This window comes from Schistocerca gregaria, chromosome 4, assembly GCF_023897955.1.
Source record: "Schistocerca gregaria isolate iqSchGreg1 chromosome 4, iqSchGreg1.2, whole genome shotgun sequence".
NCBI lineage: Eukaryota > Metazoa > Arthropoda > Insecta > Orthoptera > Acrididae > Schistocerca > Schistocerca gregaria.
In genome coordinates, this window is record NC_064923.1 from 791,014,220 (window position 1) to 791,027,403 (window position 13,184).

The 13,184-nt window shown below is 38.7% G+C and overlaps 1 protein-coding gene across 1 annotated transcript in view; it reads right to left on the minus strand.

The window, feature by feature from the left end:
• The window catches only part of LOC126267940 (sentrin-specific protease 1-like), a 94,610-nt gene that overhangs the window by 30,821 nt on the left and 50,605 nt on the right, over positions 1–13,184 (minus strand). The window contains exons 3-6 of the mRNA XM_049973253.1: positions 6,660–6,864; positions 6,449–6,571; positions 6,230–6,367; positions 4,431–4,568 (exon numbers count right to left, since the gene is read on the minus strand). Of these exons, the coding sequence (XP_049829210.1) occupies positions 4,431–4,568; positions 6,230–6,367; positions 6,449–6,571; positions 6,660–6,746 (486 nt within the window). The 5' untranslated portion in view covers positions 6,747–6,864. The remainder of the gene's footprint in view (positions 1–4,430; positions 4,569–6,229; positions 6,368–6,448; positions 6,572–6,659; positions 6,865–13,184) is intronic.

Below are 13,184 nucleotides of genomic sequence, written 5' to 3' on the forward strand. Positions count from 1 at the left end.
GCCTGCTTTGATGTTTCACACAAGCATCACTCTATCAAAGGTGAGAAAAAGAGCACATGTGGACACTAAGGAGGCACCAATCTCTTTTATCATTCTATGGCTGGCAATGACACCCTGATCAGAGAGGTACATTTGGATTTCAGTCTTGTTCAGACCAATGTGCAGCACAGGGTAAATAATGCCAAGGGAATAATTCAGAGCTCTATGGGTATCAACAAAAACAGGATAGTCATGGAGACATGAAACAGCAAGCAGTTGTACTTGAGAATCAGTAGTAGTACCCAAAAGCAAAGTGCCATTACAAAAACAAGAGCAGGATTTTGTAGGGCTGACAATTGCGTCAACACCTTTCTGAATAAGGAATGGATTTACTGTTGTGAAGGACTGACTGTCCTCAGTATGTGAAACCATGAGGAACTGTGGTGCAGCTGGGAGGGTCTTTGAATCAGGAGCTTCATTCTGTTTATGTCTGGTAGATATGGACTGCAAAGATGATGATTGGTTCATTGAAAAGAAATCCCCGATTGCCAGTGACTTCAATGGTGCGCTGCTTCCAACTGGGGGGGCCATCACAAGGGAGTGCACCTGCCTTAGGTGACTGTTCACACTACAGCTCACACCTCCCTAACACCTGACAGAGGGACCAACTGGCAATTTCAGAAGATAGCAACTTAGGCAATCGCACCTCCCTGGGCCTGCCCTGTACCACGGGTACATGCAAACCCTACCTATCGACCCGTGGCTGGGAAATACCCATTACCCAGTCAGCTGTTATATGCCGGTGCATGGGTCAGCCTTCAGGAATGCACAGGGGTGAAGAAGGGAAAGAGGAATCTTGAACACCAAAGCAGAGAAAGGACAGGAGAAGGTGAACAAAAAAAAGGGAACAAAAAAAGGGAACAAAAAAAGGGAACAAAAAAGGGAACCAAAAAAGGGAACCAAAAAAGGGTACAAGGTACAAAAAAGGGTACAAAAAAAGGGTACAAAAAAAGGGAACAACACAAAAAAAAGGAACAAAAAAAAGGAACAAAAAAAAGGAACAAAAAAAAGGAACAAAAAAAAGGAACAAAAAAAAAGGAACAAAAAAAAGGAACAAAAAAAAGGAACAAAAAAAAAGGAACAAAAAAAGGAACAAAAAAAGGAACAAAAAAAAGGAACAAAAAAAAGGAACAAAAAAAAAAGGAACAAAAAAAAGGAACAAAAAAAAGGAACAAAAAAAAGGAACAAAAAAAGGAACAAAAAAAGGAACAAAAAAAAGGAACAAAAAAAGGAACAAAAAAAAAAGGAACAAAAAAAGGAACAAAAAAAGGAACAAAAAAAGGAACAAAAAAGGAACAAAAAAGGAACAAAAAAAAGGAACAAAAAAAAGGAACAAAAAAAGGAACAAAAAAGGAACAAAAAAAGGAACAAAAAACAGTGGTGAGACTGTTCTTTTGTCACCTACAGATAATGGGGAACATTTCCAAAAACACCCTAGACTTGTTCCCCAAGGGAAGGGAAAAAGAATAGAAAGACTATAAACATGCAGCACCAAAGGAAAAAGATGCTGCAGAGCCCAGGGCCCCCTGGGAGCTAAGCATAGACCCGTCAAAGAGCTGCGGGCCCCCTGGGAGAACTACATTTGTGCGCACACTCTGTAAAACTGGAGACATACTATCAGATTTTAGGAGAAGTATCATAAACACAATCCAAAAGACAGCAAGGGCAGGCAGGTCCAATAAATATCTCACAATCACCCCACCAGCTCAGGGATCAAAGTTGCCACCAAGAACAAATGGAAAAGAAAAATCAGGATCTGTTAGATAATGATCAGTTTGGCCTGAGGAAAGGTAAAGGCACCAGATAGTCAGATCTGATGCTGTGCTTGATAATGGAAGTATGATGTAGGAAAAATCAAGGCACTTTCATTACACATTCAATAGCCAAAGAAACTAGTATCGGCCGGCGTATTCAAATACAGAAATATGTAAACAGGCAGTATATGGCACTATACTTGGCAATGCCTAAATAAGATCTCATGTGTCTGGTGCAATTGTAAGATCAGTTACTGCTACTATGATGACAGTTTATCAGGATTTAAGTGAGTTCCGATGCGGTTTTATAATCGGCACGTGAGCGATGGGACACAGCACCTCAAAGTTAGCGGTGTATTGGGGATTTTCCCTTACGACCATTTCACAAGTGTACCTTGAATATCAGGAAACTGATCAATCATCAAATCTCCAACATCATCACAGCCAGAAGAAGATCCTGCAAGAACAGGACTAACAATGACTGTAGAGAATGACTGCAAATTGCTGCAGATTTCAATTCTGGGCCATGAAGCATCAGTGTCCACACAAAGCTCTACACCTCACCTGGACCTGTAAACAGTGACATTGAACTGTTAATGACTGGAAACATGTTGCCTGGTCGGACAAGTCTCGTTTCAAATTGTATCAAGTGTATGGGTATGGAGACAACTTCATGACTCCATGGACCCAGCACTCAGCAGGGGAATGTTCAAGCTGGTGGAGGCTCTGTAGTGGTCTGGGGAACATGCAGTTGGAAAGATATGGGAGCCCTGGTATGTCTAGATATGGCTGACAGGTGACATGTATGTAAGCATCCTGTCTGATCACCTGCATCCATTCATGCCCGCTGCGTATTCCAAATGACTTGGACAATTCCAGCAAGACAATGCAACATCCCATACACCCAGAATTGCTACTGAGTGGCTCCAAGAACACTCTTCTGAATTTGAAGACTTCCACTGACCACCAAACTCCCCTGACATAAATATTATTGAGCATATCTTGGATGCCTTGCAATGCACTGTTCATAAAAGGTCTCCACCCTCTTGTACTATAGATTTATAGACAGACTTGCAGGATTCATTTTGTCAGTTTCCTCCAGCACTGCTTTAGATATTATTCAAGTCCATGTCACATTGTGTTGCGGCATTTTTGAATGCTTGTGAGGACCCTCCACATGGTATTAGGTGGGTGTACAAGTTTCTGTGGCTCTTCTGTGTAATACAACTGGATGGATAAAAAAAATGTAATTACCAAGCAGTGGTAACCGAAAGTACACAAAGACTGAAGAAATGTGCAAAATTTTGCATACAGTGGCTCTTTCTTCTGGCAGAAGGGTCGAAGGGTTTGGAAGAAGAATGAAGGGAAAAAGACTGATGAGATTTAGGAAAAGGGAACAGTTTGGGAAATATGCCCAGGGCTCTGGGTCAAGAGACTTACCAGACAGGATGGAACTGTTGGGGGCTGCACCAGCTAAGATTTGAAATCCTGAGAGCTTAAAGATGAAAGACAGGGTAATACACAGGACAGAGATTAGTGACGAAACATTGTGCAAGAGTTAAAAAGAGCTGAAAGCTAAACGAATTATGTTTGGCAGTGGTAGAGGGTGGGAGGAGAGAGAGGGGGGGGGGGGCAGGTAAATACGCAAATCAGAAATTAAAATATGTAGAAACCTGAAAGGGAATGAAGAAGGAAACAGTCACTGAGAAGAAATGCTAAGACCAAGGAAAACAATTAATGTAAATTAAAGCTAGGTAGGGGACAAGAACCAAATTAATATTGTAACACCAGTTCCCACTTAGAGTTCTGAAAAAGTCATGTCTGGCGGAAGAATCCAGAAACGTGTGTGTAGTAGAGCATGCTCTGCAGCATGATATTTCATGTTGCCAGAATACACCCTTTGTCTATGCAAATTAATCCCAATTGATAACTTTGCAGTAGTCACAAAAAGAGTTTACACAACAGCTGGTACACAATGTGTCATTTCACAGATGGCTCTCTCTTTGATAGATTATGGTTTTCCAGTCATAGGGCTGGTATAGGTGGTGGTAGGGGCGTGCGGAGGGCAAGTCTTACATTGGGGACAGTCACAATGGTAAGAGCTGTGGGATAGAGAAATGGGTGCTGAAGCTGCATAGGGTCTCACCAGGACAGGACACTGGTGTTTTTTCTTTGTGTCAGGGGTGCGTCAACCAAAAGTTATTCTAGGTGTATGGGCAAACTGTCAAACATAATGGACCTCATTTCAGGGCATGATTTTAGCATGTCATGGCCTTGAAGGATCTGATTAATACATTTAAAACCAGTATAATACTGAGTGGTGAGAGGTATACTTTTAAGTTGTTGTTTGGAGGGGACAGCAGTACCAGGACTAGATGTGATGGCCCAGAAAAATATTTTTTTGAACTAGTGCTAAAAGGAATCCATTGAACTTTGATTACATGATAGATCAGTCAAATCTAAGGGCTATAAATTCAACTAAATACGCACAGAAAGTGGGAAAGTGGTTGGGGGGGGGGGGGGGGAGGTGCGGATGTCACCATTCCTCATTCCACTCTTTCAGTTTCTTAAAGTATCAAGGAGACCACAAAAATAAAACAAAAATTTGAAATGCAGGAATTAATTTATTTAACTTACCTTTAAACAGACATTATTGCTGCTGTTCATACTGTCATAGTAGCACATAGTTTTTTTCTTGAAGTTTATTGCAACCATACACCAGTGTATACTGAGATGAATGGGTACTATAAGTATTTCATAGGCAAATATGTCAATCTGAAAATAAATAAATAAAATACAGCTGTCACTTGTTTATGTGACACAGTTACAGTGATCTGACTCATATCAAATAAAACGCCAGAAGAATGAAAATTGATCTCTGGTAACATCTAACGTACATGCAGAACAAGTGTAAACGTCAAGGAAAATTTTAAATTTAATCATTTCATGTCCATAAAATAATTATGAAAAGGAAAACTAGACATGGAAAACAATTTTAAGTAAGTGTTTATACAATGATGATGTAAATAAAATAGAAAGAAACTTCCACATGGGAAAAATATATTAAAAACAAAGATTCCAAGACTTACCAAGCGGGAAAGTACCAGCAGACAGGCACAATGAACAAAACACACAAGCACACACACAGAATTACTAGCTTTCGCAACCGATGGTTGCTTCTTCAGGAAAGAGGGAAGGAGAGGGAAAGATGAAAGGATGTGGGTTTTAAGGGAGAGGGTAAGGGGTCATTCCAATCCCGGGAGCGGAAAGACTTCCCTTAGGGGTAAAAAAGGACAGGTGTACACTCGCACACACACACACATATCCATCCACACATACACAGACACAAGCAGACATATTTAAAGGCAATTTTAAATACTAAATAATAAAGAAAAAACCATAAATTAGTTATAAAATATGGCATGCACACACTTTATTCAAAATGTAAATATTAAAAATCATGACCCACTGAAGCACTGGAACATTGATGCTGCTAATGACCACCTGAATGGCAGTTTTCAGCTCAGCAATAGTTTTGGGGTTATTGCTGTACACATTTTTAATATAGCTCCTCAAAAAGGAGTCACATGTGTTCAGATCTGGAGAACATGTCGGCCAATTGAGATCCATGCCAGTGGCCTCTGGGTACCCCAGAGCTAGAATACAGTCCCCATAGTGCTTCTCCAGGACATCAAACACACTCCTGCTTCAATGGGATCAAGCTCCACCTTGCATAAACCACATCTTGTCGAAATCAGGATCACTTTGGATAATGGGGAAGGAATCATCTTCCAAAACCTTCATGTACCATTCAGTAATCATCATGCCATCAAAGAATATGACACCAATTATTCTGTGACTGGGCACTGTATATCACACAGTCACCCATTGAGGGCGAAGAGACTTCTCCATTGTGAAATGCGGATTCTCATTCCCCCCAGATGCACCACTTTTGCTTATTGATGAACCTATCCAAATTAAAGTGGGCTTCATTGCTAAATCAAACCATACAGTGCATACTAATTCCCATCATGCCCTATGGCCAACCATGCACTTTAAATTTCCTAACACATACTGTTTTGGAGTTACAACAATTTTATTTCATATAGTTCAATGATTGTACATACTACAATGATTTATGGATAACTGGAATGGTACAATCAAAACATCTCTAAAATTCCTCTCACATGAGATTGTCAATAGTCAAAATAACTACTCTACTTTGAGGGTGCAATATACAGTAATTTACTCTTCCAATTCAAAATCGTAACCTAGCAAGTCCTTTTTTTTTCCCTTTCTTAACATTGCTGCTGCTCCTATGAACTTAATATTTGCCAGTCCCTGTAAGAAGCTTTAGTAATTACTTATCAATAAAGTACATGAAACACAAACTGATAGGCCTTGGAAGCACTATAGATAATGATTTATTTTATTACTTTCCGAGTCCACCGTCTTACTGCAGAAAAACCACTGGAGTACAGCCTTGGGAAGAAGAAAGTGTTGAAGGTGTAAACTGATGGATATCCATTCTGTTTTCCCCTCTCAGTGAGCAGACTCATGTAAAAATTGATAACCTATAACAAGAACCAGTTTTAATATCTAGGGTAAGTTTATGACAAGATGGAGATATTGATTGACAAGAAGGTATATTTCACCTGACAATTAAGCCAATTTTTCTTCTTTAAAGTGCCAATGTCATGTCTTGTTATTTTCAAGTTGAATGCATCCACTAGAACTTCAGACTGTGGTCCCGATCTCAGGGCTGCTGCAACCATTTGCTGTACGGAAAAAGGATTAATAGGGATTAAAAATAATTACAGGTACCTTTTCTAATTTAGTTCTTAGAACTGTTTGCTGAAATGTTACCTGCATTTTTAGAGTCAGCTGAGGGCATGTCTCTGTTGCATTTTCATCAATAACTATAACTTTTGAAACAGAATCTGTTATTTTCATATAGTTGCATATCCTTTCTTCAAGAATTTCAGCGTACAGATTCTTATTTATCTCAGTGCATAGCTCAACTTCAGAGCTGCTCTTATATTTTTCCGAAAAAAATTCAATTAACTCATTCCTGCAATACACAAAAAAAGAATACCCTCAATGGAGTATTTGGTTTACAGGACAAAAAATACATATTCATCTGCAAACAAAATCTCTGCTACCGTATCGAAATTCATTTTGTATGGGTACAAAATTTGGAAACAGAAGGAAAAACCCTTCTGGGGTGATTCAGAGCAGTACTGAGGCATTGATGAGGCATTTTATTTCTGTAAAAGCAAATTATTGGATTCAGAAAATAAGACAGGTGCCTTCTACACTCCATGAATTACAAAAGTCAGCAGTGTTTCACCCTACCTGTACACTTATATCCATGCAGACTGACCAGGATTATTGACCTTTCATCTTTATTGTGGTTATGAATAAGTATTCCATAATAAAATGAAATCAGTTATATGGATAATCTCTGATGATCAGTCCAATCTACTTTGTCGATTTCCACATTATGAGGGCAAATCTGTGTGTATACACCTATAGAAAAAGCAGGTTTCACATAGCTGCAGGTACTGAACTGCAGTTTTTACTACTGGACACTAAATAAAAGGGATCAAGTATTTGCCTATTCAGTTAACACTTGAGGTGTTTGTATTTATTGAGATGGTTACCCACATATTACAAGTCTTATGTTTCCTTTCATGAGATAGAGGTCTGTGTTTAAGAATCTCCTGGTTCAGATTTTTCCATAATTTAAATGACAAATGCCCATTGGTCAAACTTATGCTCATTCACACTGCCCTCTTGTTTATGTCCCACAACACCTGTTAGATGTTGATATGGGTCTTTCACACTTTAGCAATAGTATTTGATGGCCACAGAAGTGTTTTCTAAGTAAACTCCTTTGCAGAATTGTTGCATTTTCCTAGCAGTCTAACAATGGACCAAAGTCTGCCATCCAAGAATGAGGAATATGGATTTACATGGGAATCAGTACATTTATGCAAAAGCTGAAAACTGGAAGGGAATTATTTACTTGATGTGGTTGTCCTATCAGTGGGATCTATCAGAAATTAAGAGAGAAAATGAAACAACATTGATTTCAAAACTGCCTGTGGTAGGAGTGAAGAAACGGGAACAACTGGTAGATATAGTAAGATTGTGAAATGAAGTTACTTTTATCCTTTTCTGTTGGGGATGTAATGATTACAAAAGGATGGACTGGTTCATGAGGACTGAAGTAGGATTTAATGGTATTCACTAACTCAAAAAGCAGAATTTCTTCAAAAACATGACTGATTATTTAAAATTGTACCAAAACCAATAACAAAATTGGGTGGGCTGGGGGATAACTTTTGCTGATGAGAGATGATGCTTTGGTGATAATTATAATGGGGAAGAATCTACTGATAAACATAAAGGTCACTTAGTTAAAGCTAACTTGGAGGAAGCAGAAAATTTCAGTCCTAACCAAACTACAATTAAGGGAACTGATGTAGACTGTTTTTGACAAGAAGCCTGGAACAGTAAAAATTATGAATGTAAGCTAAAACTGAAACCACTTGAGCATTTTTTTCATTAAACTTTGAGGTACCATTCACAAATAGGGCGACAGCACAGAGTGAAATACAAAAAATGGAGAGTTGGTGAGTAACTGGGAAGAGTGGCAGTGAATATAATAGCCGACTGGTGGTTGTGTCAAAAGTAGATGGTGGGTTAAGATTGGTATTGGATTCAAGACAAGGAAGTGTTTGGAAAGCAACAGATGACACAGAGAACAACAATGAATTATTTACAAACATTTGGATACATAAAATTAGTAACCCGTTCAGAATTTACTTCCAGTTTCCATCGAATACCACTTCAACTGAATTCCAGAAAGTATACTGCATTTCTATACAGAGAAGCTGCTGGAATACTAAATTTGTACCTTTTAGCCTACAGCCAAGTTTGTTCATGAATTATCTTTTGTCTTAGGGAGGGAACATTTGGGTATATTAACGCTATGTTGCTGACATTTTTATCATTGACAGAATCTGGGAAAGTTTGGGGGAATTACATAGAAATTAAGGTGAGGGCGAGGGGTGTATGTCATGGGAAGAGTGCAACTTTTATCTTTTGGGCACAGTATTACTGAAGAAGGAATTTTGCCTGACGAGAAAAAAGTTTAAACCCTCTCAAAATTTTCTGTTCCAAAAGCAAAGAAGCAGTTGAAACCACTTTATTGGCTTTATTGGTTCCATAGAACATTCATCAGTATATTAGTTTTAAACACACCATGTTTAAAGAACCTTTTAAAGGATACCTCCATCTGGGTTTCAAACAAACATTGCCAAGAAGTATTTGACATGTTTAATAGAATTATGTATGAAAGTAAATTTTTTGCACAGACATGACTGAACCATTCAGTGTCATGACACACAGCAGTGCAATTGGTTGGAGACTCATCTGTTCCAATAGAAGGGAACTGCAGATAAACATACAGAACATAGGGCAATAGCCTTTGGAAATGAGACACTACAAAAGCATGGAAAGCCGTTTACTGTTATGAAGGAGGAGTTGCCAGCTGTTCATTTGGCATGTAATAAATTTAAAAATTGCTTGTTGTGGCATAAAACTGTAGTATATTCTAATAACAAGATCAATTTATTTACAGGAATGTAAACTTAACCAGGTGTACACTTTTCCTACAGTAGTTTGATTACACCATCATATACATAAAAAGGGAGGATAAACTGGTTTCTTTTGTATTTTCAAGACTGCTTGTGTGTGTTTATTGATAAAGAAACTAACTTATGTCCCTGGACCATTCTACAGAATAGTATTGGACAAGTTTACATAACGTTTGCAAATTTACAAGTTGTGAGAATGCATAACTACATGCATATATCTGTAAAATGAGTGATTCCTTCAAAAATAGCCTCTAAATTACAAGCATCTAAAAAGTTGATATACAGGGTAATTATAATTAAAGTTAAACTTTCAAAACACCGTAGAAATAACACAACGGGTCACAATGACATCAAACTGCAATGGAATATTATCAAGGAAGGGGAAAAATGCATAGCAGAAGAAAAAAAAATAGTGTGAAAATTGATCAATAGGTGGTGCTATAAGTGTCAGAATACATAAATGAAAACACCTGTAATGTGCATGACCCATTGAAATTGGTATAAACATGCCAGATACAAAGCTCTTCCTCCTATTGCGTCTGCAACAGTTGCCATGGCTGTCTAAATGCAGGATTGCACTCTGCTTGTAATGCTGTATTACAAGAATGCTGACTGTGCACAAGTCACTCTGCAGAAGTCCTGGAAACTGAAGGGTCTGAAAAAAAGGTGTTAGTTTGATGACTGCCATTGGTCTGAAGAAAATGATTCGGAAATTAAAAAAGACGGTCTCTCTTGGGTGTGCAACCTGGTAGAGGGAAGAAATTAACTGATTCAACATCAGTGGAAGCAGTGGCCACAGCAATTCAGGAGGAGATGAGTGGTGGTGCACAAACATGTAGTGCATGGAGAATTGCCCGAACATTGGACATACCTGTGAGCATGGTACCTAAAATCCTACGAAACATTCTTCTTTGCTACCCATTCAAACTTACCCATGTGCAAGAGTTGCTTCCTGTTGACCTGCCAGCAAGAAAGACCTTTGATTTAGAATCTATTGCTTGCATGGAAGTGGACAATGATTAACTGTGGATGATTCTGTGGACAGACAAAGCACACCTCCATCTGACAGGACTTGTCAATGCATAGAATTGTCAAATGTGGGCAATGGAAAAGCCAACACAGATCCACCAGTACCACTTTATCCTGTAAAGGTCACTGTGTGCTGCAGGTTTATGGCATCATTTATCATAGGGCCATGTTTTTTTGAAGAGAGATGTGCTTGTGGTGCTGTTACCTGTACCATCACTGGTAAGCGGTATGAGTGTCTTTCGTGCAACTACATCATTCCAGCTCTCCAAGAGCATGGATGTGTGGATGGGTTCATTTTTACACAAGATGGTGCATCTCTGCACGTTGCAAATCCAGTTAAGCAGCTGCTGAAGCACCATTTCAAAAATGGTAGAACTATCAGCTACCGTTTTCCTACAGCCTGACCATTCCGATCACCTGATCTTAATCCATGTGACTTCTGGCTATGGGGCTATCGGAAAGATGATGTGTTCAGTGTTCCTATTGTAAAGTTAGCTGCATTGAAGGCACACACTGTGCAACACATTCTGAACATGACCTTGGAGACAGTTCGATCAGTTCTGGAACATGCTGTTTCTAGATTTCTACTTGAAGAAAATGGTGGACAGCATATTGAACATGTTTTGCACCACCACATGGAAATTAATATTCCAATTTGAATTTTATTGATGCTTTTTAGGCAGTTTTTGGCCACAGGACAATTAAAAACCAATGTAATTTATGCTTTTTATTTGGTTTTTGGCTCAGGACAACTAAAAACCAAATTTCCCTTCTGATGCGATATGACCTTGCCTTGGATGGGCTTATGTAAGTAACAGTATCACACCTGTACACCCATGCATATTGAGTAGCACAGTTTGTTTAGCATCAAACATACACCTTAGGCATTATTTCTCACTTTTAGTCAACCACTAATAAATTATGATGCTTACAGCACCATCTATCACTACATTTTGTAACTATCTATTTTTCTTGTGCCGTATGTTTTTCCCCCTTCTGCATTGATATTCCATTGCAATTTGAGGTCGTTCTGACCAGTGGTGTTATTTCTACAGTGGTTTGAAAGTTCAACTTTAATTATAATCACCCTGTACCCACACAATTACCATAAATTAAAATTACTTTATGCTTTTCAAAAGTTTTTTAAAAATATTTGCACATTTACATTATAAACATTAATTTTTTGCTACAATGTATTCTTTAACACTGTATGGAGAAGTTTTAATCTAGTGACATTTTTGTTTATTTTTGAAAGTAGACATGTTCTCTGCTTTATATAGTTTTGTAAACTGTTTCATACAGGGGGTCCTGCTTTTAAAGGTGGTTTGTAAGTTAATCTGCGTGGACTTCCTTCAGTATGATAATCATGTTTATTTCTTGTGTCATAGCTATTGATATCTCTGTTTACGAATGAAACATTGGTTACTTTTTAGATAGATAATTGTTTCACATATGTATAGTGACTCTACTGTTAACATGTTTAATTCTCTGAATTTAGTTCTGGAGGGATATCTTGAACATAATTTTTCAATGCATGTTATAGCCTTTTTTTAGGTTTAGTACTATTTGTACGCGCACATTTGCAGGGTTTCTCCAGACTAGGTTACCATACAAAATCTGTGGATGAATTAGCCTGAAATACAATATTTTTCTTGTTAGAAATATACTGCACCCCCCTCCCCCAGGAGACACTGCCTTAATGAAACCATTCCCCTGTGTGCAAGTGGTTTTGTGTGAACCAGTGAAGTGGAGGGCTATACTGGCAGTAGTCTAACTTCTGGCAGGGCTTCCCAAGCCAGACAAGTCTCTATAGAAGATCCTGATGAAGAGCATCTCACAATGTGCCATGGCATGCCATGTCGTGCCTTGCCCAACCCCATCCTGTCCCATCCTATCCTTTCCTTCTCTGTGATTGTGTGGCACCAGGCACAGTCCCCTAATGTGGACAGTGGAAGATCCTTGGAAACCAGGACAACAGTGATACACATACCCCTTACTGTGAAGTTATGGATAGTGTTCTATGGTCGCAGTGAAGACAAGCTATCTAAGGGGTAAGGCCCTGAAATAAAACCTTGGCAGGTGTCCAGGCAATGAGGTGGCAGCCCCACCAGGACACTAGGGGGCTGTGGGCTGATAACTTGCACTACCAAAAAACACATATCACAGAAACTAAAAGGAGAAATGGCTGGATATGACCTTTGGCCTGAAAAGGAAAACCTATATTGGTTTCTGGAATGTAAGGACATTGAGAGGGGCAGGAAGGAGAAGAGATGGAGAACTACTGACTAGATATATATTGGGACTAAGCAAAATAAGGTGGCCAGAATCTGGAGAATTTCAAACACAAAATGGTGGAATGCTGCTGTATGTGGGTCAGACAGGTGTGGACTCAATGCATAGGAGTGGTGTAGGGCTCTTACTATCTAAAAGCAGCAAGAAGAGTTTACAGGAGTGGAAACCAGTCACAGAATGTATAACAACCACAGATTTTAAAACAAATGTGTAGTATGTCACTGTTATTCAATGCTATGCACCTACTGAAATTGTTAAAAAAGAATTAAAAGGTGCATTTTATACAGAGATTATTGGAGTCCTTAGACAAACAAATTCTAGGGACATAAAAATTTTAAGGGGTGAATTGAATGCAGAAGTTGGTTCAGAAAATGAAGGGTTTGAACATATCATGTGTGTACATGGC